Raw genomic sequence first — 26,998 nt, 5'->3', positions numbered from 1 at the left:
TTTCAACAATGATAATAATCAGAAATGTTTCTTGAGCAGCAAATTAGAGTGATTTCTGAAGAAACATGTGACACTGAAGACTGGGGTAATGATGCTGAAAATTCAGCTTTTACAACACAGGAAAAAATTGCATTTTAAAATGTATTTAAATAGAAAACGCTTATTTTATATTGTTAAAATATTTCACAATATTACTGTTTTTTGCTGTATTTTGGATCAAAGAAATGCAGCCTTGGTGAGCGGAAGAGACTTTATAAAAAACAAAACACATCTTAAAACCTAAAACTTTTGTAAATATGCATGTATTGTATGAATGTGTAGGTGAGAGAATGGTGAAAGTAGGGTGTTAGTAGGGAGTGCCCTTTTTGTTAATCCTCTATCCTTGCCTTTGCCTTAGGTCTGTGGACGTCACTGCTGTTGGGTGTCTAATGTATGAACTATGCATGTTTTTAGTGTATATACTAAATGGGGAGAAATGTGTCAAATACTGACCCCTGGAGAACAAACTAGCAAAAACCAGCAAATCCTCCCTTATAAAGTAGGTGGCTGTAATGTATTTTCATGTAATTTGACAGATGATATTTAATTTGGTTGCAGGTTGTGGTGGACACAAGTTTGGAAAGCCCTGCCGGTCTAGCTATTGATTGGCTTACACATAAACTGTACTGGACTGACGCAGGTACTAATCTTTTATTGGTTCATCTTTCAGACCAAGCGAAATGTTTATATTTATCTTTTTTCATGAAATCTTTTTTCTCAATAATTGTCTTCAGCTTAAAAAAAAAAAAAAAACCTTCAAATGTACCCTGATAAACTTAGATATTCATTTTCCCCAATGATGTTAAGAAAAGATTGATTTTTCAATTTTTAACACCTTTAGGCACAGACCGGATTGAAGTTTCAAACGCAGATGGAAGCATGCGTACAGTTCTGATCTGGGAGAATCTCGATCGTCCCCGGGACATTGTTGTTGACCCGATCGGCGGGTAGGTCAAGAAGGGTCTCTCCTTGTTTTGCTCACCACCTCATTTAATACTTGCAACCTCCTTTTGCCCTGATAACTGCTCCGAGTCTTCTCCTATAATGTTGATGAACACATGACCAGGGATCTGAGACCATTCCTCCGTAGGGAATCTCTCCAGATCCTTCAGTTTCAGAGCTTCTTGCTTATGCTCAGTAAACCATTTTGGTGTAATTTTGAGGTGTGCTTTAGATGTAGGACATTTACTTCCCTTGCATATTCACAAATTTGTCTGCAAATTCTGCATAACAAAAGATTTTACACAGAAATCTTGAGTAACAAAAGGAGCGTTATATCTTCAGTTGATGTAAGTTCCTCTGCATAAAAATACAGATACGTATGTGTTTGTGTGTGTGTGTATATATATAGAGATATAGATATAGATATAGATAGATAGATAGATACATAGATAGATATACATATAAAAACTTTTTGCAATTGAGAAATGGATGATTGACTAATTCCTTTGTAGAACGCATAACAGTATTCAAGTCTTGAGGAGACTTTTAAGCATCAAATGCAATTTCTTCTCTTGGCTAAATTACATAAGTGGAAAGAACTTGATTTTACTATTGTGTTTATTGTGTTTCTGTACAGGAGAGGTTGTGCACAAAGCCCTTAATGGAATTGCTTTGCCATTTTATGCAAATGACTAACCTTAGGCACATGGACGTTCATTTAGAACACTCTGAATTCATTAACATTAGACCAAGGTTAAGAACTAATTAATGCACATACACGCCTGTTGTGAATTGTGCGGAAGGTTTGAAGCCTTCGAGAAGTTCTCTTGTGTGTTTTGTACACACACGAGAACTTCTCGCAAAAACCTCCCTGCATGTGTAAAAATACAAATAATCCACATAATTATTAGTGAATGAGACCCAATATCCTGTCATGGCCAGTTCAAGCTTACTGACAGAGTCAGTCAGGTGTTGATTTAATATCTGCTGATACTTGGAGTTAACAAGTTCTCCAGGGCCTTTGGGAGAAAAACTACTCCATAACATCAAATATATACACCATATTTCACAGTTGGCATGAGGTACTTCCATTGAAATGGCCCTTTTCAACAAAGAAGCTATTTTCTTTTTGCAACTTACTTTATTGGGTCTTTCCCATAGTGATGGATGAGTAAAGGAAATTTGACCTATGCATGACCTCTTTTTTGAATCCCAGTGAAACAGGAAATCATGCATGGTGATCCATGCAGGTGAACTCAAAACATTTTCATTTATGCATTTGGCAGATGCTTTTATCCAAAGCATTCAAGGTTTACATTTGATCAGTTCATGCATTCCCTGGGAATTGAACCCATGACCTTGGCGCTACTAGCACCGTGCTCTACAGAAATGCTTAAAAACGTATGAATTCAAATGTAAATGTATAATGCATTATATCTTTCTATAAATAATTGTAATCAAAGTTAAACTGCATTATAATTTTTTGCAGATTCCTTGTTACATAGGAACATGGTTGTTTGCATTATAATTTCTAAAGGTGTAACAATGAATAGAGAAGTATTGTAATGTATTATAAGGTGCATTACAGGCTTTTTTAAATGCAGCATATACTGTATAAAGGTTTCAGGTGAAGTAAAGTATTGCAGTAGTAGTTGTGGATGTTTACACAACATAAAAAAGTACATAACCGTATTTGTTTTGTCTCATCATAGATTCATGTACTGGACAGATTGGGGTGCAAATCCTAAGATTGAGCGTGCTGGTATGGACGCATCCAACCGCACGGTTATCATCTCAACAAACCTGACCTGGCCTAATGGGTTGGCAATCGACTACCACACCGAGAGGCTGTACTGGGCCGATGCTAGCATTAAGACCATTGAGTATGGCAACTTTGATGGATCAGGCAGACAGGTAGAAATGAGTGTGTGTGTGTGTTTCTTATTATTTAAATAGGCTAAAGGTTGCAATTCATTCTTTCCCGCTCATTCTTCTGCATTGAAGGTGTTGATTGGCAGTCAGTTGCCTCATCCGTTTGGTTTGACACTTCATGAAGACAGAATTTATTGGACAGACTGGCAATCCAAGAGCATCCAAAGTGCTGACAAGCTTACTGGTTTGGACCGAAGAACGCTGGCAGAAAACCTTGAAAACCTCATGGACATTCACATGTTCCACCATCATAGAACTACAGGTAAAATGGCACAATAGAGTTATGTATCAATAATCACAACTGTCATTATCACGATAGAACAATAATTTAATCAGTAATACTGGTACGAAATATACAGTACAGTCAAAAGTTGGACATATTGTTGCACTCTGTGCACTTTCTGATGTTCTCTCAACCTACATCATGAGGTTCATCCTGAGTTGCTTTTTAAGTAGTATTGAATGAGTTCAGTTTGCAGTAGTAGTATCATATAGTATTGAATGGTTGCTTTGCCTTCGCTGTCCAGTCCAGTAAAATACAAAAAAACAAAACACTTTATTTTACATTGTCTTATGTTTACATGTACTTACTATAATTGTTACATGTATAATTATATGCAGCTAACCCTAAACCAAACCATAATCGCATGTAGTTAAATAATATTACTCAGTACTTAAATCCATAATTACACTGTAATAAGGACACCTTAAAATAAAGTGTAACCAAAAAGCTTTTAAAGTTTAACTAATTTTACGCATAAGCCTTATTACACTGTGTTCTAACTGGCGTAACCCCTTGTGAAAAAGTGCCCTTAATTGTATTGAATGTGCACTTCAAGTGTACTTCAATTCAAGTATATTAATATGAAATCTTTACTTGCAGATAATATATAATATTCATTTAAAAAAAGGCCACTAATGTGTTGTTAGAGTACACTTTCATGACTGTTTCTTATACACTTAAAACACTTAAGTAAAAAGGGCCCATTTTAATAATGTCAGATTATATTTGACTTTAATATACATTTTAAATCATTGTTTTAATAATCTTTAGTCATGCTTTAAAGAAGTACACTTATTTGTTGAAGTACACTTGACTAACATACTAAAGCACATGTACAGTAAAGTACTTGATTCAGATTTTAACTGTAGTTTGTTATTTGATATTACATTTAATGTTACTGTAATTGTACTAAATTGCAACTGTATAGTTACAAATATATTTAAATACATGACATACAAGTTTCAATAGAAATGACATTAAAGTATATTGTAATTTACCATTATGCATGTCAGTACATTTAGCAGTACATTTTAACCATATTTCAAAGACACTTTATGAAAAGAAATGTGAAGATGTACTTAAAAAAGTAAGTACATTTAAAAGTAAATTTAAACAATAATACATTTTCATTTAAATTAAAATCTTTTTAAGTGTCCAACAATTCAGTTCACACAAGTGTTCTTTTAAAGTATATTATTTTTATTTTTTATTTTTTCCAGTAATGATTGACTGGTTTATGATTGATTGTGTCACATACCATTTGGGCAAACAAATGGCTTGTTGCTAAAATCTCGCATCCCACCTGTTAAGACACAATGTTAGATTGAAATAAAAATGAATCAGATTCCAATTGTTTAAATTCAGTCAAGTTTGACTTGGGGTGTATTAACATATCCGAACTTGTGTTGTATGCGTGTTATTGCATATTTGAAAATATTTCAGTGTAAGCTATTTTTAAGGGCTTTAATGGCTAAAATGTTAACATATTCTGCAAGTTAGTTTTAATGTTGTATATACAGCACGTCAAATTATGTTAATGCCTTAACTGTATTCTATACATTCAAGTAAAATAAGCTAAGTATAATTCATTTTTAAGTTGGCATCCCGTTGACAACTGAAATTCTCACACATGCCTAGCAGATATGTGTTAAAGAGGAATGTGGGTCTCTGCCATATCCAATGTCTTGGGTTTTCAGACAGCGGATTAAGGCCAGTGACAACTGATCTTCAGTCTGGAGTCTCATTCGTGTATTATGATCTACCGGGACACCCAGAGGCCTGATAGGCATCTGTTACATCTGATTGAACGTCCATTTCTTCCCCTTTCTCTCTCACCTGTCTCCACTTTTTTTCCTTTCTGTCTAAAGTCCAGACGCCCTGTTCGGTGAATAATGGTGGCTGCAGTCACCTTTGCCTCCTGGCTCCTGCTCCCAAAGCCTCAAGCTGTGCATGTCCCACTGGTATCAACCTACAGGCGGACGGCAAGACATGCACTCACGGTAATGCTGACAGTCCATGCTACTTTACCCATCTCGAATATCTAAGGACCCGGCAATAACTGCTCATTCAGTAGCCATAACTCCGCAATTGAGATGAAATTTAATGAAATGGCTGCAGGTGTTCTTTGCTTTTGGGATTCCAGGTGACAGTTCAGTCCATAGTTTTTTGTTGCAAGGACAGGAGAATCTTTGAAATTTGAGGCTCATTTTGAGGTGCCTTAGGGGTTTAGGGGTCACCGTAATGATGTGTCAGTGATGATGATGTCATGGTGCATGTCTGAAGGCGAGAGTCACTGACTGAAAACCGTTTGGTTGGTTTTCAGTAGAATTCAGTAGTGGATTTGTCTCTTTTTGCTCAACTTAATTGGCATCATTTAATGCCATCGATCAGATTTGATTGGGTAGGCTTGTTCTATTTACACTTACACGTACAGTAGGGTACAACGGGGCTAAAGCCGCATTTGACTTCATTCTCTTTGAAACTAATAGATGGCACAAAAATACAAATATTTTGTCATGCAATACTGTCAACAGCCATTTTTTTTGGAATAAAATATTGTATAAAATCAGGAAAATTATATATGAACAAACCCCTCTGTAAAAACATTCAGAATATAGATAAGAATAAAACTGTAAAGTTTGGTATATGTAAGTGTTACTGAAGTGGAGATTTCTGGCTCAATGTAGGAGGAAAAAGCAGCCTTATACTGTCATTGAAATCTACAGATGCAAATAGATAAAGTGCTCTAAAAGATACAGTTAAAAGTCTATTTTGGATGTTTTCTGTCCACTAGTCTGAAAAAAAAAAAAAAAAACACTTTATGAAAAGCCAAAAAGCTGAAAATCTCAAAATTGACAGATGCATGAAAAAACCCAGTTTTTGCCTGTAGTGTCTCGCCTTAAAACAGAAAAAAATCAAATGGATTTCATAGTGTCCTAAATGTGCATCAGGTGTGTTTTGCTTTTTTATGTTTTTTAATTAATTTATGAAGCCACTTTAAACTTTTTCGTTACATATTGTAATATTATAATAGCTCACTCTAGAAATGCACCGATACAAACAACAGCCTACTGCGTGCCACGTCGATGACAACACCACGTATCCGTAAAACGCCCGATTCCGCGACACTAGTAGTTTCATGGGGTCTAGCCGGGGGGTCTACCCCCTTCCTGAAAAAAATCCTAGGGGAAACACTGCTTTAGTAATTCAGATTTATTTCTGTCAAAATAAGTGAATATATTGTTATTAATTGCCGTGTTGTGTTCTTATAAATACCTAATGTGAGTGACAGTTACTAACCTTTATAAATGCATCATTGATGGCTTTAAATAAAGTGAAAACATAGGATCAATGTTAAGAAATCATCATTATACATTATACATTTTAAGTTGTTTACTAGTAAATGTAGCTAATGAACAATACTTCCTGTAATACAATAAATAAAACAGAAATCATTAATACAAACAAATATCTTTTCTTATGTTTTAATGTACTGGCAAAACACTGCAACAATATTTTTTTAAGTATAATTTAAACTGCTATAAGCAATACCATGCATATTGAGGAGGAGATATAGATTTTAATAAATCAAAATAACCATTCATGACCTTAAGCAATTATAAAAATAATATAAATAACTATAACTGTCCTTCTAATGCAGGTCTTAATGAGTCTATAAATATATTTATAGAATAGTAATACTTATAATGAATAGCCCCATTCATACTTATTTATAAGCATGGTCTTCATAGAAAGTGTTACCGTGAAAAACACATTTTTCTTAAAGGGATAGTTCACCCAAAAATGAAAATTCTGTCATCATTTACTCTCCCTCAAGTTGTTCCAAACCTGTATGATTTCCTTTCTTCTGCTAAACACAAAAGAAGATATTTTAAAGAAGGTTGGTAATTAAACAGTTGCTGGTCCCCATTGACGTCCATAGTATTTTTTTTTTCCTACTATGGAAGTCAATGGGGTCCATCAGTCGTTTGGTTACCGACTTTCTTCAAAATATCTTCTTTTGTGTTTAGCAGAAGAAAGAAAGTCATATAGGTTTGGAACAACTTGAGGGAGAGTAAATGATGACAGAATTTTAATTTTTGGGTGAACTATCCCTTTAAGGTGTGCCTTTAGCCTGTTGTACCTACAGTAAATGGTACCTACAGTACTATTCCTGTGCATGCAATTAAGAAGTTATTTTTTTGTCATTATGATAATGATGCACTACATAAAAATAGCCCGTCTTGTTGGCAAAGGCTATTTACACTAGCTTGTAGCTTCACCCACCATTTTCTTGAGTCAGACAAAATTACAAAAGAAACCATAAGGATTACTGGAACAGTAACGTGGAGAGTAGACTGTAAGGTACACATTTGGTAAGATGATGTTTTGTGGTAATGAACACTTTATTACATTATTGTGAATAATTATAAATACCATATTCTTAATTTAGATTTTTAGAATGCATTTTAGAATGCTTCTTTTCCATCAACCGTTTAAAAATCTGTGTGGAACGAGTGAAGGAGACAGACTGAATAAAAATGCACATTCACTCTCTGACAGAATGATGGCACTTATGGAAAGGCAGAAATAATGTGGTTGCCCTGGCTACCCGTAAACTAAACAGGCTGCGCAACTTTCTGTTTCTGACACCCGCTTGTCACAGAGAAGAAAGGAAGTCAAACAGTGCTTGCATGTTTTCAGATTTTTGTATTCGGTATGGTGTTTATCAAACAACACCCAATACTTAAAGACTTAATATTTATTTTCGATTACACTTTATTTTAAGGTGTCATTGTTACAGTGTAATTATATATTTAAGTACTGAGTAATATTAAGCAACTACATGTACTTACTATAAGGTTAGGGTAGGATTAGGATTTGGTTGAGGGTTAGTTGCATGTAATTATGCATAGTTTACTGTTATTACTATGGTAAGTACGTGTAACATATGTAACAAGGACACCGAAAAAGAAAGTTTTATTTTCAAACATTGGTTTTCATTTAAAACATTTTTTCAATTTAATCTGGACTAAAACATGCCAAATATCTGATATGTTATATGCCAGATATCTCTAATGTTCTGATTCTTTATTATTGTTCTTTATACAGTGTGTGTGTGTGTGTGTGTGTGTGTGTATATATATATATATATATATATATATATATATATATATATATACAGTATATGTATGTATATATATATATATATATATATATATATATATATATATATATATATATATATATACAGTATATATATATATATATATATATTACACTTTTATACTTAATTAGTTTGAAACATGTTTACTTTTAACATTTAAATGCAATTAAAACAATGCACTATATGTATATATAATCCTTCATTATTATTCTCTCTTGTCTTACAGCAATGAACAGCTTTCTTATCTTTGCCCGGCGGACAGACATCAGAATGATTTCTTTGGACATCCCATACTTTGCTGATGTTGTTCTGGCGGTCAGTGTGTCTATGAAGAACACGATTGCCATTGGAGTGGATGCCGTAGAAGGTACAAGGAAATTCTCGATATATAGACACTTTTGCATAATGCTTATTCAGGGAAAATCATTTTGGATATTTTCATGCTTCTGCAGGTAAAGTGTACTGGTCAGACAGTACATTAAAGAAAATCAGCAGAGCCAATATCAATGGTACAGAACATGAGGACCTTATTTCAACTGGTAAGGGACTATATTAAATCTACAGTTACCCTCAAAACTACGCACAGTAATTGTATTGAATTACTTCTATCCAGTTGCTCAACTTTCATTGATTTGAAGTGTTTCCCCCTCTCTTTCAGGTCTAATGACCACAGATGGTCTGGCGGTGGATTCAGTGGGCAGAAAAATCTACTGGACTGACACCGGGACAAACCGCATTGAGGTTGCTAATCTCAATGGCTCAATGAGAAAAGTGCTTGTGTGGCAGAACCTGGACAGCCCTCGTGCAATCGCCCTGTTCCATGAGATGGGGTAAATGCCCTACACTGTTTTGACTACAAACAATTAATTTCAGACCAGATTTAGTACATTTAATAAAATAAAACAAAATCTTTTATTAAAGATAGACTTGATAAATTCCTATTCCTTATATAATACGCTTTAGTATACTTTTAAAAAGAGTACTCATCACACACTTATTACTTTAAAAGATTTTACTTATATGGGAACTGAATGTGATTGCTTTGATTTTGATTGGAATTAAATAAAAATGTATTATAGTTTAAATTGATATTAAAGGGATAGTTCACTTTGAAATTAAATTTTGGTATGTTTTAGCTTACCTCAAGGGCATCCAAGATGTAGGTGTCTTTGTTTCCGCAGTAGTTTCAATTTGATATTTTTAGGTCAAACCGTTCTTGTCTGTCAGTCATATAATGCAGGTCTATGGTCACTATCTGAAAGAGCATGCACAGAGAAGTCCAAATTAAATAATTCCCCATCGTAAGTACACATTGATGGCCTAAGACACGAAACGAGCAGTTTGTGTGAGAAAACGAACAGTATTTATATCGTTTTTACCTCTACACAACCACGTCCAAGTGATCTGAGGTGTGTGACGTGTGCGCTAAAAATATCAAAATTGAAACTACTGCGGAAACAAAGACACCTACATCTTGGATGCCCTTGAGGTAAGCTAAAACATACCAAAATTTTATTTCAAAGTGAACTATCCCTTTAAATGCAATTAGCTGAACTTTGGTTTGCTTTTATACCCACTTTTTTCCGAATTACTTCTATTTATGGAAAACTAAAATATACTCTAATGTAATTTCTATTAAAACGTGTGTTGTGTTCTGTTAAAAATGTATGTCATATATTTAAATATATTTGTAATTACGTGTGCTTTAGTATGTTAGTCAACACATCAAAATAAGTGTAAAAATGATTAAAGACATTTTTTAAAATGCACTTAAAAGTAAAACTTTTAATTTGACATTGTTACAAAGTGCACTTTTTAAAAGTGTACTTAAGAGTGTTAGTAAAGGTTCTCTTTAAGTACACAAGTTTTATTTCATTAATATATTATCTGCTCAAACAACTTTAGGAATAGACTATTAAGATTTAAAGTGCACATTCAAAACAATTATGCGCACTTGTTTTTTTACAAGGGTAGAACTGAATGAGTGAGGAGGACTTTGAAGGCAGGTGGTATTTCTAATAACTTTTATTATATTCTGGTTCTGAAAGCATTTGATTGGACAAAATTCTACTTTTTTTTCTGGGTCCGTATTCCTAGAAAATGGAGAGACTGTAATATTAAATGTCAGTGTTTAGAATTATACTTGCACCTTCAAGCTAATCAACAGACTAAAACTAAAATTTTCATTTTAAGCCAGCTGCAAAAGACCCTCTTAATTCAAGAAAACCCCTCAGTGATTGTAACTATGGGTTTTCTTAAAATAAGGGGTTTCTTGCAGCTGGGGACACGCACAGTATGTAATGATTAACAATATAAAATCTGCTTTTAGGTACATGTACTGGACCGACTGGGGTGAACATGCCAAGCTGGAGCGCTCCAGTATGGATGGTTCAGATCGTGTAGTTCTGATCAATAATAATCTCGGCTGGCCTAATGGACTTGCCATAGACAAAGCTGGTTCACAACTGCTCTGGGCTGATGCACATACTGAGGTTAGTGTCTAGCAACGATGCACACGTTTCTGCATGAGTTTGAGTTCAGAAAGGTAGTGCTTGATCCTCAGTCGTTTAATGTATGATGACAATCTGATTAGATTTTAACTGTATAGCCTGATATATGAAATAATAATCAGAAATATCACTTTTTTTTATGGAAAAGCGTATGAACATCAAAAACTTAAACAAATTGCATGTGTTTGAGCATCATATGCTCAGCTTTTATGGCTTATACACTATGATATAGGATACATCTTTATAACAGTATAACATAGATTGTGTACAAAATATTTTAAGTGTTAATCGTGTTGATAATTTAGTCTCAGAAATTTGCATAAAAAGTATGATACAGTTGGCTTTATAGGGTTAAAGGTCATGTAGTGTATTCCAGCCTTTGGTGTAACACCTTGTTCAAGTTTCCCTACAGAGGAATAATAAGACTTATATAAATGCTTGCTGGTTGAATTAAATTAAATAATCGAATCTTTTTGAACCTTTAGCGGATAGAAGCATCTGATCTTAATGGTTCAAACCGGAAGACCCTGGTGTCTCCTGTGCAGCACCCGTACGGCCTCACTGTGTTGGGACCGCACATGTACTGGACCGACTGGCAGAGCCGCAGTATTCATAGAGCTGACAAGGGAACTGGAGCAAACACCATCACAGTCCGCTCCAACTTACCTGGTCTCATGGACATCCAGGCTGTTGACCGCGCAAGACCTTTGGGTATGTTACAAAGTTGTACAGTGTTGTTGTTTTTAATTAATTTTTTGTCTTGTGTTCATTCTCAAAGCCTTTCGCATTGTGCATCAAATAGCCTTCATGTTTAAAAAAAACAGTAGACACGAAAAATCATTTTCAGCCATTTTTAGAACCAAAATTTGTGTTTTGTCATGAACTAAAGCTTTTTTTAAAATGTTAATCATTAATTTAAATAAATCTGAAATAAAATAACAATATTAGATTTTGTAATAAATGTAAAAAATAATAAGTATTAGAAATATTATATTAGAAAACTTAAATGACAATAAGAAATTTTGTTTTGGCAGCTAAACTAAATTAATTCATATTATTTTTAAATTACTTAAGAAATTACTAGCAGTAAAATAACTAAAACTGAAATCGAAATGATCAATTAAAGCTAAATAGAAAAAAAAAGTAATATAGAAAATTTATAGAAAATAATAAAAATGACAAGCACACAAAATTACTATTAATACAATTTAAATAAAATGAAAACATTGTATAAAAATAAAAGCTACAAATACACTGCCCGGTCAAAAAAAACAAGTTGCTTGTGTTTGAATTTAAATAGGCAAATACTTTTTCTTCAAATAGATCTGGAGTCTACAAGATCTTGACCAGAAATTGATGCACCTCTTGATGGAAAAAAATGTTTTGATCAATATTTGGTCAAGATCTTGTATTGTCAATGTGAGAGTCCAGCACTCTGTAAAGTCTTTCACTGAATTTAACTCTGGACCCAGAGGTGCCAATTCATGTGTGAAAATGATTCTTCATGCTCCCTCCAAACCATTCTTTCACAATTTGAACCTGATGCATCTTGACATTGTCATCCTGGAATATGACCATGATGTGTCATCCTACATGGTGGTTTAAGAATTGAAAAGCTACACACTCCATCAGATAGGGTTAGAAGAACTGTTGCCAAATATATAACATGCTAGAAACATAATAATCAAAGCAATGTTGATCCAATCATAGACTTTTTTTTAATATATATATATATATTTGCCTATTTAAATCCAAAAAGCGACTCTTTTTTGTGTGGGCAGTGTAGTATAGAAGTAATATTAAAACAACACTGATTATTTGTCACGGAAAGTGCCTGCTAAATGTAAATGAACCATTAACAAACGAAGCTTGGCATATAATACAAAAATGATGGTACTTTTTTGGCATGTTCGTACTTCCTGTTCCTGCAGGCTTCAATAAATGCGGCAGGAGGAACGGCGGCTGCACTCACCTGTGCCTTCCTCGGCATAATGTGACGTCTTGTGCTTGTCCCACGGGTATTCTTCTGAAAAGTGACGGAAGGTCATGTGACAATTTGCCTGAAACATACCTGCTGTTTTCGAATCGCATCAGTGTTCGACGAATCTCTCTAGACACTAATGACCATACAGACGTGTACGTTCCTGTACCTGAGCTGCAAAATGTTATTTCCTTGGACTATGACAGCATGGAGAGGAAACTGTACTATACAGATGTGTCTCTGGATGTCATCAGGTATGATGTCTAATACTAAAATGAATCATTAGTCTTGAAATATATATTTATTACTGCAGTAGTGGCATACTATCATTTATCCTGCTAGTTACTGCAAGATTTTTCAAGGAAAGTTTAAAAAATCTCCACCCTGGCATTTACTTCTATTTTAAATGCGATGTATTGTTAAGCTCTCTTATATTATTTACACAATATTTCATTGTTTTCAGACGGGTAAATTTAGATGGCAGCAATATGGAAACTGTGATCAGTCATGGTCTGAAGACCACTGATGGACTTGCTGTTGACTGGGTCGCCCGCAACATGTACTGGACAGACACTGGCCGTAACACCATTGAAGTGGCTCACTTAGATGGCACATCTCGGAAAGTTCTGGTGAATAACAGTCTGGATGAACCAAGAGCTATCGCTGTCTTTCCTAGCAAAGGGTGAGAGAGGCAAACATATTATCATTTACTTCCAGTTCTGTTGATTTATTGATTTCTTTATATGTACATTTAAGGCCCTGATATACTCACGGTGAAGTTATTTTCATTGTTAAAGGGATACTTCACCTCTGGGAAGATGAATGTGTATTTAAAATAGGTCATTTAAGTAGAAGAAATGTGAAGAATTTTTTGAATTTGGAGCTTTCTAGACTGAGAAAAGCCAGAAAATGTATTTTTGCCTTATGTGGATGAAAGACAACAACTCCCAGAATGCACTTGCTTCGCTGCCTTAGGAGGCCACGCCTACCGGTAAGAGTGCGCAGTTGTAAACAACAAAGCTAGCCTACGTGATGAGTTTGCGAGGGATTTAGAGATCGTACAAAATGTCCGGGATTCGGCTTTTGCGTTCTACAGTCACCATTCATCATGTTTACTGTGGCGAGCAGGACGAGGCTGACGGCCGCGGGAGAACAGCGCGAGGGCGGTGGCGTCATTACTGAGACGCGCCGGGTCTCGCATCTCTCACGGAGGAGCGGGAATTTTTCTTAGCAATGGTAAAACGCACATCAACCGATCACTTGTTTAGCGTTCATGTAAACACTACATTCACATTCACCAATCGGAATGAATTCAGTTAGATTGAAAGGTGTGCATGTAAACAATGAATGGCGACCGCAGAAAGCAAAAGCTGAATCCCGGACATTTTTAACGATCTCGCCCGCCAGACAAGTCCGGGAAAAGGAGGATGGTTACTTACTCAGCTTTCTCCTACTATTCAGCTTTCTCCACAGAACAAGAGCCTGCTAGCTTAGCTTCCAAAGAAAGAGGCTGACAGTGACACTGTGTACATTCTGTGAGTGAGATCCCACCCTGTATGGGCGGGCTGAAAACATGCGGAACAACGCCATCTACTGGCTGTAGTCTTTAGCCTCTGTCCAGAAAATCCTCCGATGACGCAAAATGACGATTTTTGCGTCATCGGAGGATTTTTTCCAGACAAAAAATACATAAATCTCTTGTCTCAGGGGGATATGAGGGTGGAAAGCATGGTAATTCGAAAATACTACAGGTTTTCTACTAATACAAAGCTTAATGCTAAATCCTGAAGTAACCCTTTAAGAAGATTAAAAAAAGAAGTAAAAAGTATAAAAGAAGATTAAAACGTGACCAGCGGTATACTGTTAGCGGACATCTCGATGCTGTCTACAGTGCTGAGAGTGGTGTTTACATAAATATGAAAATATGTCCTGCACGCTTTCCTCTCAATATAAAAAATAAGCACACAACAAAAATGACAGCGGTAAGAAAAAAGCATTTAAAAAAGCATCTGATCATAGGGATGTGGATATGTTTGCACGAGCTCTGCAATTCAGTAATCCAGTCGTCACGTCATGTTTATTTATTTAACACTTTATACAATAAATTTCTTCATAAAGCAAGCAGCTTTACAGTATTGAACATGAAAAAACAAAACCATGTCAGAGTCTCTTTCAATTCAAATTAAAACTTTGATTTTTGCTATAAAGCAGCGGTGTTTTTACACTGGCAGTTTAGTTCGGAACGGGGCACGGTTCGCATGAAAAATTGGTAATCCGAAAGCTGTCACGCGAACCTAAGTACCGAACCTGATCTGTTTGCAAGCAGCAGAAAGCCGCCTTCATGCGACGGACATACAGTAAACCTCTAAGTGTCGTTTACTCAGCTGCGCTTAATTGCACCAAATTAATAAAAAACACAATATATTGACCACGTTCTTTTTTCTTTCATGCGGCGTGCGCGTTTGTGATGTAAGATGAACACAAGTGCACCAGGGTTCGATAGAATCAAGTTGAGTGTGAAACCAGACCAACGCTTTTACACTCGACTATGACACTCTCAGGTAAAAGAGGAGAATTAATTAAAAAAGGGTAGTGTTTCGGATAATGATTTTGTTGAAAGATGGTATACATGTAGAAAAAAAAAACTTAAACCCATTAATCCATATCAACAACATACAGTGTAAAAACAGCCTTAGACTAACCTCGACGGACTGAACAGAAGAAATGAACTGGAGAAGAGTTTTACGTTAAAGGCGGCAGAGCCACACCCATCTATTACGTAATCAGCAAGCACCAATAGTAGTTCGATTGTGTTTACCAGACAGAGCAAACTTTTCCGGAAAGTTCACTTTGGCAAGGTGTTTCAAACTCATGAAACGGACTCCAAACAAACTTATTTGTTCGAAATGATGTCACACCAGTTCGAAATGACTTCACACTTGAAGTATATTGGGGCCTTTATGCATCTGGCAAATGCTATTTTCTAAGTCTCTGAGAAAGAGACTTACATTGCACTGAAGGTATGCAATGTATCAGTTCATGCATTCCCTGGAAATCAAACCCATGACATTGACGTTACTATCAACGTGCTCTACTGTTTGGGAAGAGAAAAAGAGAAATGTCAATATTATTCAATCCTGAAATGTATCTATAAATCCCTTAGTCTAATTCTAAATTGACAATTTTACCCAGAGAGAGAGAGAGAGAGAGAGAGTGTTACTATATATAGTTACTAATGAATGCATTTCATCATTTTATTCTTTGGCAAGGTTCTTGTTCTGGACAGATTGGGGTCATATCGCAAAGATTGAGCGAGCGTACCTGGATGGCACAGACAGAAAAGTCCTCATTAACACAGATCTGGGATGGCCAAATGGCTTGACACTGGACTATGATACTCGCAGGTAAAAGAGGAGAATTAATTAAAAAAAGGGAGAGTTTCGATAATGATTTTATTGAATACACATGTATAAAATGGACCTTAAACCCATTAACCCATATCAACAAAATTCTGATGCACTTTTTAGGCCACATACACTGTCCAATGTTCCCTGCTGAATGCATAATGCCTTTCTGTACAAACACAGTTTGGTCATTTATGGGAGTGACAACTGCATTCTATTACCAAATAACAATAAATCCATATATGTTCAAACATTAAAGGGGTCATATAATGCCATTTTTGTACAAGCTAATATGATTCTTTAGGGTTTAAATTAAAAGTTTGTAATATACTTTAATTAAAAATTCTCATTAGTATTGTAAGAAAAGACTCATTTTACCTGGTCAAAAACAGCTCTGTTTTCAGCACGCCGTTTAAGTGCATGTGTCTTTAAATGATAATGAGCTTTGCTCACCCCGCCCCTCTGTTCTGTGCATACACAGTTTGAAATAACACAATAACCATAACGCGTTGTTCATTATAAACGTGGGATTATGAATTATATTGAGAACGTCGTACATAGAAAACATGCCGTAATGTACCCTGAGTGTAAACAGCCGCATTAATTGTGAAGCGTGCAATAAAGGTTAATAAAGCGTTACACTCACTTCAGTTCTTCTGGAGGTGCAGCAGGAACACGAATAGTTGGTACCGATCCTTTTTTCAGGAGCAGCTTCTTAGCAAAACCAGCTTTACTGACCCTCGTTTGTAAAGCAGTCTGGTGTGTGAAATGATTCGCTCAAACATGAAAGCATTGACGTTGATCGTGGGGAATATTCCCTTCGAAAACAAACTCAGCCACTGCGTCTTCAGCGGTTCGGATTTAGGAACATCAAAATGACTGCTGTGTTCCTTATTACACCCAAGAACAGAACACCACAAACGCTTAGACGCCATTCTGCTCATAGACAGTGCTCCAGCGTATCAACAATGACTGCGCCGGTCCGCGCGGACTATGATTGACAGCTCGCTCACGAGCGAGGGCGGGTCTGTGTTGAAACGCTGCTGTCAATCAACAATCGTGGGAGGGGCGTCCGACTGTGTGACGTCACACGGTCGAACGGCTTGATTTGAGAGAGGGGAAAACATATAAGGAGATTAAAAAAAAAACACTGGATGGATTTTTATCATTTTATGATGGTTGTGTACAGGCACTGCCAACACACATTTCAGTACAATCAACTTGTAAAAGTGCATGTACCATTATATGACCCCTTTAAGTGATTGACAACTGTAAGTTATAAAAGGGTGTGACACTCAAACTGTCCTGTTCAAACAACAGGTTACATACAATATTTAAGTTTCTATTAAATAGCTATGTTTCCATCCAAAGTTGTGAATTTATCTTATGCTCAAAATTTGAATATCGCATTAAAACATTGAAGCTCAGTTTCCATCCCATGAGTTCAATCGAGCAAAATCGTCACTTGCTGGGAAATTGGCGCAAAACATATGTAATAAAAATGTAAGTTGCTGCAGTCGAGGATCCATTGTGGCACTTTAATCATACATTATAAATGACTTGCTTTAGAGAGCGCAGACCAAATGCATTTTTGCATTTGGAAGCAGATACCCGTTGTTTGGGAATGCAGTCGTGTGAGACAGTTCTTGGAGTTCATTATACCAAATCATTTTGATGACAGACTTTGGCTCAGGCATTTCAGACTGACTAAAACAATGTTTGAGATGCTGTGTGACGAGATTTGCCCGCTGGTTAGTTCAGTTATCCAATCACATCCCTTTGTTGAGGCAAAGTCACGCAAGTTGACACACTGGGAGATTTATTCGGTTTCCATCGTTTGTGCGTTTATCTGCTTATCGGAAAAAAAAGTGATCTGCCTCAATTGAGTGCATACTTTTTTAAAGTAAACCCATTAAGTAAATATCATAGATGGCAAGATCCATAAACATGGAAAGTTTTATCACAGTTGACTCAACATACTTCCAAAAAGCTCAACAAAACAAGCCCAGATGAAGAGATTTGCAAGCACCAAAATAAGCCCAAATATGTGACCATATTCAGAAAATAAGACCAAACATATATTTAGTGTTTGGCCTTATTTATAAGCGACCAGAAAACCTTCTGTCGTTGGCAATTTCCTGAAAAAAGTTACCTTTGCATATACTAATATTGCTTTGGTCAAATCAAACAGGTTGGCATTCACGCTTCTTGTTCACAGTCATGTTTATCACTTTCTCAGTCATCGCAATTTCAAGGGTAATGCACACCAAATGATTTTTGGAGATTCACTACCACATTTAAACACTCCTATCACTAGATTGCAGTGTGTATGTGGCCTTAGATGAAACATACACACTATTTCTGTTTTTGAAAATCATTTTAAATTGTGTTCTCTTTTCTTTCTTTCTTCAGTTTTACACCTAGCTATACTTTTTCAATGCCACTTTACCACTAACATCAACTGGCTTTGACTGTTCAGGTACTTTCCATGAATAGGGTACAGTTAGTGTCACATTTTGGGGGGAAATAAGGGAAACTAGCTACTGTAGTTCTGACTATTCATTTAGGTTAAATTTGCAAACTTACTTATTTAGTGTGTGTTTATACATTTCAATCATGACAACTCTCAAAATAAATGTACAAGGTTGTTGTAGTTAACTAAAAGTAAAATAATTAAAAAATGACATAAAATAAAATAAACAACCCTTTTCCCCCATTTTTTGTCTATTTGTCAAGCAACATTTCTCATTTTATTTTAATTTAGTTTAACTTTATGTACTAAAATAACTAAAACTGAAATAAAATTAATAAAACTATATAGACAAAAAACTAAACATAGAAAAATGTTATATTGTATATAGAAAAACAAAAACTACTACTAGAAAAACTAAAACTAAAAAATCGACACGACAAAATTACTAAAACTTTAACTAAAATTAAAATGAAAACAGAAAATATAAAAAAGATTTCAAAATATTGAAAGCTATAGTAGTATCTCAATTATACTAAAATAAAACTTTAGATTTACCGCAAGTAGGATTGCCTTATATATTTATTTACTTGTGCCATTTTCATTATAATAAAACAAACATTACATCACAAATTGTGATTTTAACAGTTTTTCGACATATCCTAAATGTTGATAATTGCAAGAGCTGATAAAACATTTATTTTGAAATCCTGAGGCTTAATATCAGCATTTTCTAAAGGCACCTCTTACTTTGGACTTTCTTCATTTGCTTAAAAAGATGTCTTCCTTAAAGCATTTCAGACTCTATTTTGTACCATAATCATGGCAAGTACCTTCAAACATTTTGGAGATTTATCACTGAATTATCACATGATTTCATGTATAGGATCTTTTGGGTGGATGCACACTTGGACCGCATAGAAAGTTCTGACTTGAATGGCAAACTGCGTCAAATTCTCATCAGCCCCGTCTCACACCCGTTTGCCCTCACGCAGGTACCTTTCCCAATCTGATCCTCACCCTCACTTATCGACTCAATGTGTCTCACTCACATCACCTCCTGCTCCACTGACCCATCCTCTCTTCCACTTATGTCTCTGCATTAATAACCTTAGCATGATGTTCTCTTCCTTTGCATCTTTCCATTTTCTGATCCTCCTTTTTCTTCCCATCTTTCTCCCCCCCCCCCCCCCCCCCTCCCTTTTTTTTTTTTACCCCTTTTCTTTGTCTCCAGTTGAAACCGGTATACTCTCCTTTAACTCCTTTTTCCCGAATCTCACAGCAAGACCGTTGGATTTACTGGACGGACTGGCAGACCAAGTCTATTCAGCGAGTAGATAAGCATACAGGTCGTAGTAAGGAAACTGTGCTGGCTAATGTAGAGGGCCTCATGGACATCATAGTGGTGTCACCACAAAGGCAGACTGGTAAGATTGACTTATTCGGCCTGAATTGAAGAGCTCTACATGTTTTACTTTGAAGGGTTTTACAATTCTTATGCATATAACATCATATTTAAACATTTGGGAGATGCACCTTATCTTTAAAGGGATAGTTCACCCAAAAATGAAAATTGTCATTTACTCACCCTCAAGTTGTTCCAAACCCATATGAGTTTCTTTCAAAATAAGAAGATATTTTGAAGAATGTTGGTAACCAGACAGTTGACACGGTAGCCATTGACTTCTATATTATTTTTTTTTCTACCATGGAAGTCAATGGCTACCGCTAACTGTCTGGTTACTAACATTCTTCAGAAAATCTTCTTTTATGTTCAACAGAAGAAAAAAACGTTTAGAAAAATATGTTAAGCATCTTTATGTTAATACATAAATATGTTAAGCACCATACACAGCAGCGGTTCTCAACCCTTTTGACGCGAAGGCCATTGATATGGACTATTTCTGCTAGAATTATGACAAAGCTGCTTGTTTTCAAGATTCTTTTATTAACTAGTATTGATTATATTCAGAAAATGATTTAAAGTTTTAGCAATTTTGTTTTTTTATATTTTTTATGTTAGCTTTCATTTATTTTTATTTTAGTGATTTTAGTACTTCAACTTAAACTTATTTCAGTTAGTTGCCAAGCTTTTATTTTTTTATATAAGTGTTTAATTTTTGTTTTGTTTTCTAGAAATTTGAATAACATATGTCTATATTCATCAGAATTTTGGCCTATGTAAACATACTCATTCAGAATATCCATTGGAAGTGAATATTCATTAATTATCCACAATTAATTTTGTCACTTCAGTTTAAAGATATTTGTTGTTCATTTAAAAGCAACAGTTTTGAAAAAGGAAAAATATATTTTTATTATTATTTCTATTTCATTATTCAGCATTATTATATTCATATGTTATATAAGAAATTATTTTCCATTAATGTCATGTTTTTTGTTATAATAAAAAAAATCTAGTTTAACTTTTGAATTTATATTACGCTTTGATTTATTTTAATATTAGTATAAAATGTATTGACTAAATACTTTTTAGTCATCTTGAGGACGCCTGGTTGAAAATCGCTGCTATTCATAGTTCTCTTACGAGAGGTCTCTCGTACTGCGTAAGTATCTTACGCTAGGGGAAAATCTCTTTTCCGCGAGATATTGAAGCCAAAAATTACTGGGCTAGTTTTCTTTACGTTACAAGAAAGCTACCCTGCCCTCGCGCCCTATTCGCGTGCGTCGCCGGCGAAAGGAGGAAAGAGAGTGTTTTTAGTCCCGCCGAGGCCGGACCAACCTCTAATTCTCACACATTTCTCAGTCCCCTCTTAAGTTCGGGAGGCTGGAAATATTAATATTGCAGTAAACGAGCCTGTTATAATACACGCACGCCTGCAAACAAACGCCGACACAAAACATGGCGCTCTCTTATATGCTTGCGCGAACTGGAAACTTATGTGTTTCCCCCTGTGGCTCAGTGTCGGAATCTTAGGCTTTTGCGCCAGAGACCCGTGTTCGAATCCCGGGTCTGGCAGCTGATAAAATTATGCCATCAAAGCTTTTCGCTCTGTCAGTCCCCTTAAAAGGTGACTGCAGATGTGTATTTTGCAGCCAACGAGCGCGTTGTACAACCCGCTCGCCTGCACCCAAACACCGTTTCTATGGCAACTCAGAGAAATCTCATAAGAGTACAACTCTGGTTATCCGGCTCACGCCGATGGTGTCTTGAGTGTAGAAAATGTGCCCGCTTCCCAGTGTTCACCCCTACACACAAGCACGGTTCCCCCTGTGTCATTCACTAATGCAGAGCCCACTCTAGAGCTGGCGTATGCCGCTCGAGTGTTAAATGTAGGAAATGTGCCCACAAAACAGTGCCCACACCTACTCCCTGCCTGCTCTGCTAAACTTTTATCCCAGGGGACAAAACCTATAAAGTCGAAACACACCGGCTATGTTGTAAGTCTTGTGTCCGCCCGTGAGAGCCCTCCAGGGCTCGCACTCATAAAATCGACTCATTTCGATTGTGCATTAAATGTAGTGAATGTGCCCACGACTCAGTGCCGACAAACACTACACAGTGCATGTCTCACGGTTTCTGTAAAACGAAACCAACGCATATACAGTCAGCTCAAGCCGACGGTGTTTTCAGTGTAGTAAATGTGCCCGCTGTCCCGCGCCCACATTCACTCACAGACATGACAAGCCCCACGGGGCTCCCACCCCCACTCGCTCTCTCTCAGCAAGCCACCATAGGAGAGTCGAGCGCGGGCAGGCTGCCCGCTGTGATCAGCGCGCCCCCCGCCTCGAACGCTGCAAGCACGGTGTCTATGTTACAGCATACCGAAGCTCTCCGGCCGCAACCATGAGCCAGAGCCCAGATCCCGTTCAATCCCTAGCTATTCATGCAAGTGCATGGGCAAGGCTTCCTGGGGTATCAGAATGAGCGCTGAACATTATAAAGAGAGGCTATTCGCTACAGTTCGCTCGACGTCCCCGCCATTGCGCGGCGCGAATCGAAACTACGGTAGAAAAGGAAGTAGCTCATCTACTTCGAGCCGAAATAGCGAAACTGTTGAGCAAAGGGGCCTTAGAGCCTTTATCTCAAGCTCAGAGCGAAGGGGGTCTATACAGCAGATATTTTCTGGTACCGAAAAAAGACGGGGGTCTCAGACCCATTCTAGATCTAAGACAGCTGAACAAAGTGCTTTCGAAACGCCGGTTCAGAATGCTCACAACCAGGAAAATCCTCACGCAAATTCGCCAAGGGGGACTGGTTTATGTCAATAGATCTGAAGGATGCGTATTTCCGAATACAAATAGCGTCACGTCACAGGCGATTTTTGAGATTCGCCTTCGAGGGCCAGGCATACCAATACACAGTCCTGCCATTCGGCTTGTCCCTAGCACCCCGTACACTTACGATGTGCATGGACGCGGCGCTTGCACCCCTGAAACTTTGGGGTATGCGAGTTTTGAACTACTTGGACGATTGGCTGATTCTAGCTCGATCACACTCAGAGCTCATAGAACACAGGACCATATTACTCGAACATCTCGAGAATCTAGGTCTCAAAGTCAATTGGGCGAAGAGTTCACTGTCTCCCAGTCAGAGAATATCTTTTCTGGGCACAGAACTGGACTCGCTGTCTATGACAGCACAACTATCGCCACAGCGCAGACTGAATATTCAGCGCATGACAAAATCCTTCCGCTGCGGCACTATAGTCCCGCTCAGAGAGTTTCAGAAAATGCTGGGTCTTATGGCCTCAGCATCATCAGTACTCCAGTTGGGTCTGCTTTGCACGCGCCCACTGCAGGTCTGGCTGAAAGCGTTCGGACAACATGTCGGTGGTGGCCTATATAAATCGCCAAGGAGTTATCAGGTCCTGAAACTTTTACAGGCTGACGGAGCGCCTCCTGGTCTGGGCTCAGCACAATCTGCGCTTGCTGAGAGCAGCGCATGTGCCAGGCCACCTGAAAATAGAACCAGACAGACTGTCCAGGAACAATGTTCCGACAGGAGAATGGTCTCTACACCCGCAGACAGTCCAACTGCTGTGGAAGAAGTTCGGCAGAGCGAAGGTAGACCTGTTTGCGTCTCAAGAAAACGCTCACTGTCCGGAGTTTTTCTCCAAGAGCAGGGATGCGCTGGCCCATGTCTGGCCCCGCTTGCTCGCTCTATGCTTTTCCCCCCGTCACGCTCCTGCCTCAGGTATTAGAGCGAATCAGGGAAAATGGATGCTCAGTGCTACTCGTGGCTTCGCTCTGGAAGAACCAGGCCTGGTTCCCAGTTCTGATGCAGCTGACAAGCACTGCCCCATGGCCAATACCAGTGAGGAGGAACCTCCTCTCTCAGGCCGAGGGCTCGATTTGGCATCCTCGCCCAGAGCTATGGTCCCTACATGTGTGGGCTATCAACGGGTACTCGCTAACCTCCCGGTGGGAGTGTTAAACACGATCACGCCGGCTAGGGCCCCATCTACCAGACGGCTCTATTCCTCAAAATGGTCGGTGTTCTCTAGCTGGTGCACAGCTTATGGCATATCACCCCCAGACTGTGGGGTGACGGAGGTTCTCTCCTTCCTACAAGAGCTGCTGGATAAGGGCAGGACCCCATCCACGCTCAAGGTTTACGTGGCGGCCATAGCAGCGTTTACTAAACCGGCGCTCGGCCAGTCACTTGGAAGGAACGATTTAGTCATCCGCTTCCTTAAGGGAGCTAAGAGTTGAATCCTCCTAGACCTCCTTCAGTCCCCGTGTGGGACCTTTCTACGGTTTTGGAAGCCATGAAAGGTGCCCCATTCGAACCAATCCAAACGATAGATATTAAACACTTGTCTTTCAAGACATTGTTTCTTCTGGCTCTCGCTTCAGTGAAGCGCATAGGGGACTTACAAGCGCTCTCAGTGAGCGCGACGTGTATGGAATTTGGGCCAAATGACTCGAAAGTCATACTCAAACCAAGGCACGGGTACGTTCCAAAATCCCTCAACACACCGTTCAGGGCTCAGGTGATTTCCTTGTCAGCCCTGCCGGTCTCTAATGAGGAGAAGGACGCGAGCTTCCTTTGCCCGGTCAGGGCATTAAAGGCTTATGTGTCTCACTCGACTGTCTTCAGACAGACGGAGCAGCTCTTTGTTTCGTTCAGCGGACGTTCTAAGGGACTAGCTGCGCCGAAACAGAGTCTATCCAGATGGATAGTTGATGCTATAGCGCTGGCTTACACTTCTAAGGGCCTGCAGTGCCCGTTAGGTGTCAGAGCGCACTCCACAAGAGGCATGGCCTCGTCATGGCCTTGCAAGATATATGTATGGTGGCAGGCTGGGCCTCCCCGTCTACATTTATAAGGTTTTATAACCTAGAAGTTCCCGCATTACAGGCCAAGCTGCTGTCGGTCTAATAAATCAGTATTGTCTGTTCTGATGCTATCGGCTCAGAATACTGAAACTGCTGAGCGCTGCTCGCTGATCGACTGAATAACTCTATGGGCAGTGTGTAAGACCCACAATATTCATCAGTTCAGGCCGAGTTTTTCGCCCTGTCTGTATGGAATACTATTAATGTAAGTTGCGCCTTATAGGACGCTACTAAATCTGGGAAATAATGCTGTTCTAGCCCCATTTTTTCCCAGACTCTCTGTGAGTTCCCTAGTGATCGTGCACTATATGAGCCCTGGGCACCTGCCCTTGGGACTTTGGTGTTGGATCTCAGCACGCACGGCGTTTTACATTGGGTTCCCCTAGCGTAAGATACTTACGCAGTACGAGAGACCTCTCGTAAGAGAACGTACTCGGTTACTAACGTAACCTCGGTTCTCTCTAGAAGAGGGAACGAGTACTGCATATTTTAGCCGTGCATGCAACACGCTCTGGTTCGCTTTGGCGATGAAAAACCAGATTCTATCAGCCTGTCGAGCTGTATTTATAGGCCTAAGCCACGCCTGTTTCGGCGGGACGTGACGCAGTGGGCGCGAAGCGCCCTCATTGGATCTGACGTCACGAGAGGCGTCTCTCGATAGGCTGCTGCAGTTGCCGCAGGTCAGCCAATAGGCACGCGAGCCGTCTTGCCTATGTCTGCTTGCTGCCGCAACGCGTTTTACATTATTACAAAATTAAGGATAATTTTTGGCTTCAGTATCTCGCGGAAAAGAGATTTTCCCCTAGCGTAAGATACTTACGCAGTACTCGTTCCCTCTTCTAGAGAGAACCGAGGTTACGTTAGTAACCGAGTACGTTTTCAGTCATGTGATGCCACGGAGACCTGGAGGGAAAAACATACATGGAACTGCAGCACAGACCTATCAATTATTTATCTCAAAAGAAGAAAAATACAACCATGTGAACAAAATGCAAGTTTTGGGTGCTTGTGATCCATATACAGCATCTGCTGCAGTATTTCAACCTCTGAAAACAGTGGGACGTTCTGAAACGCTTGACGTGAAAAACACTTAAAGTGCCTTAAAGTACTGAAACAGTGATCGTAAAAGATCAAATTCAGTATAAATTTTATTGATGAAACATGCTAATATACAGGTGAGCAGATGAGCCCAGAATATGAATGCAATGCGCTGAATGGTTAAGCATTTTTTTTATAATGGTTAATCTGCTTGCCTGTATAGTATGCATCAACAATAAGATGTATACTGAATTTGGTCTTTTAATATCACTGTCTTACTACATTAGTATTTAGCACAAACCTGGTAAAAATGACTGGCGGGCAATAGAGGAAAGCCATGTTTTGCCTTCCAGGTGGGTGTTCCTAAAAGTGTGACGTCATGTGAAAACTATGAATGCTGCAACATTGGCTTTTGAATTTCGCTTAAATTTGAGTAATTGAGAAATTCAGATGAAATGATTTTTGTAAATTTCCACAAAAAAAAAAAAAAAAAAAAGCATCTCTGGAAACAGAGAAGTGTTTGGATTCTTAGGGGAAATGTTATACATAAATCCTCTGATGGTCTTTGCCTGTGGTCCAAGACAGTGTTTCCCAGTCCTGATCCTGGAGCCCTTTAACATCACTCCACATTTTGTATGTCTCCCTATTCAAACAAATACGATTCAACTCATCAGCTCTTTAGAGGACACAGGAGACGTCCAAAATGTGTCCTGGACCAGAGCTGGAAAGCACTTGTCTCATATATGGTCTTTTGTTTGATTTAAATACAAAGAATGTTGCTTATATAGTGTAGTTTTATCATATGCAATATATGTTCAAGATATTTTCAAGATTGTTATTGGTGCATGAACAGTGAGCACATTAATGACGAATAAATGTTATAGTTGCCATTCAAATATATTAGTAACGTTTACAATCCTTTCTTTCAA

At 38.0% G+C, this 26,998-nt stretch overlaps 2 protein-coding genes across 4 annotated transcripts in view; both read left to right on the top strand.

Annotated features, from left to right (window-relative positions):
• lrp4 (low density lipoprotein receptor-related protein 4) overlaps positions 1-26,998 on the top strand; it is a 109,031-nt gene that overhangs the window by 73,559 nt on the left and 8,474 nt on the right. For 2 of the 3 annotated variants that reach the window (XM_079866700.1, XM_079866702.1), the window contains exons 18-32: positions 598-679; positions 881-986; positions 2,694-2,895; positions 2,986-3,175; positions 5,065-5,196; positions 8,590-8,730; positions 8,816-8,902; positions 9,022-9,193; positions 10,693-10,855; positions 11,359-11,584; positions 12,805-13,108; positions 13,318-13,536; positions 16,124-16,258; positions 19,615-19,723; positions 19,963-20,155. In XM_079866700.1, the coding sequence (XP_079722826.1) occupies positions 598-679; positions 881-986; positions 2,694-2,895; positions 2,986-3,175; positions 5,065-5,196; positions 8,590-8,730; positions 8,816-8,902; positions 9,022-9,193; positions 10,693-10,855; positions 11,359-11,584; positions 12,805-13,108; positions 13,318-13,536; positions 16,124-16,258; positions 19,615-19,723; positions 19,963-20,155 (2,461 nt within the window). The remainder of the gene's footprint in view (positions 1-597; positions 680-880; positions 987-2,693; positions 2,896-2,985; positions 3,176-5,064; positions 5,197-8,589; positions 8,731-8,815; positions 8,903-9,021; positions 9,194-10,692; positions 10,856-11,358; positions 11,585-12,804; positions 13,109-13,317; positions 13,537-16,123; positions 16,259-19,614; positions 19,724-19,962; positions 20,156-26,998) is intronic. The other variant, XM_079866701.1, reaches the window with a different exon arrangement.
• On the top strand, positions 21,250-26,993 carry LOC307155777 (uncharacterized protein). The gene is made up of 2 exons (XM_079866707.1): positions 21,250-25,434; positions 25,896-26,993. The coding sequence occupies exon 1, from the start codon at positions 23,913-23,915 to the stop codon at positions 24,402-24,404; it is 492 nt and encodes a 163-aa protein (XP_079722833.1). The 5' UTR covers positions 21,250-23,912; the 3' UTR covers positions 24,405-25,434; positions 25,896-26,993.

Source organism: Squalius cephalus (assembly GCF_949319135.1).
Source record: "Squalius cephalus genome assembly, chromosome: 3".
Classification (NCBI taxonomy): domain Eukaryota; kingdom Metazoa; phylum Chordata; class Actinopteri; order Cypriniformes; family Leuciscidae; genus Squalius; species Squalius cephalus.
This window is presented reverse-complemented; position numbering and strand designations above follow the sequence as displayed.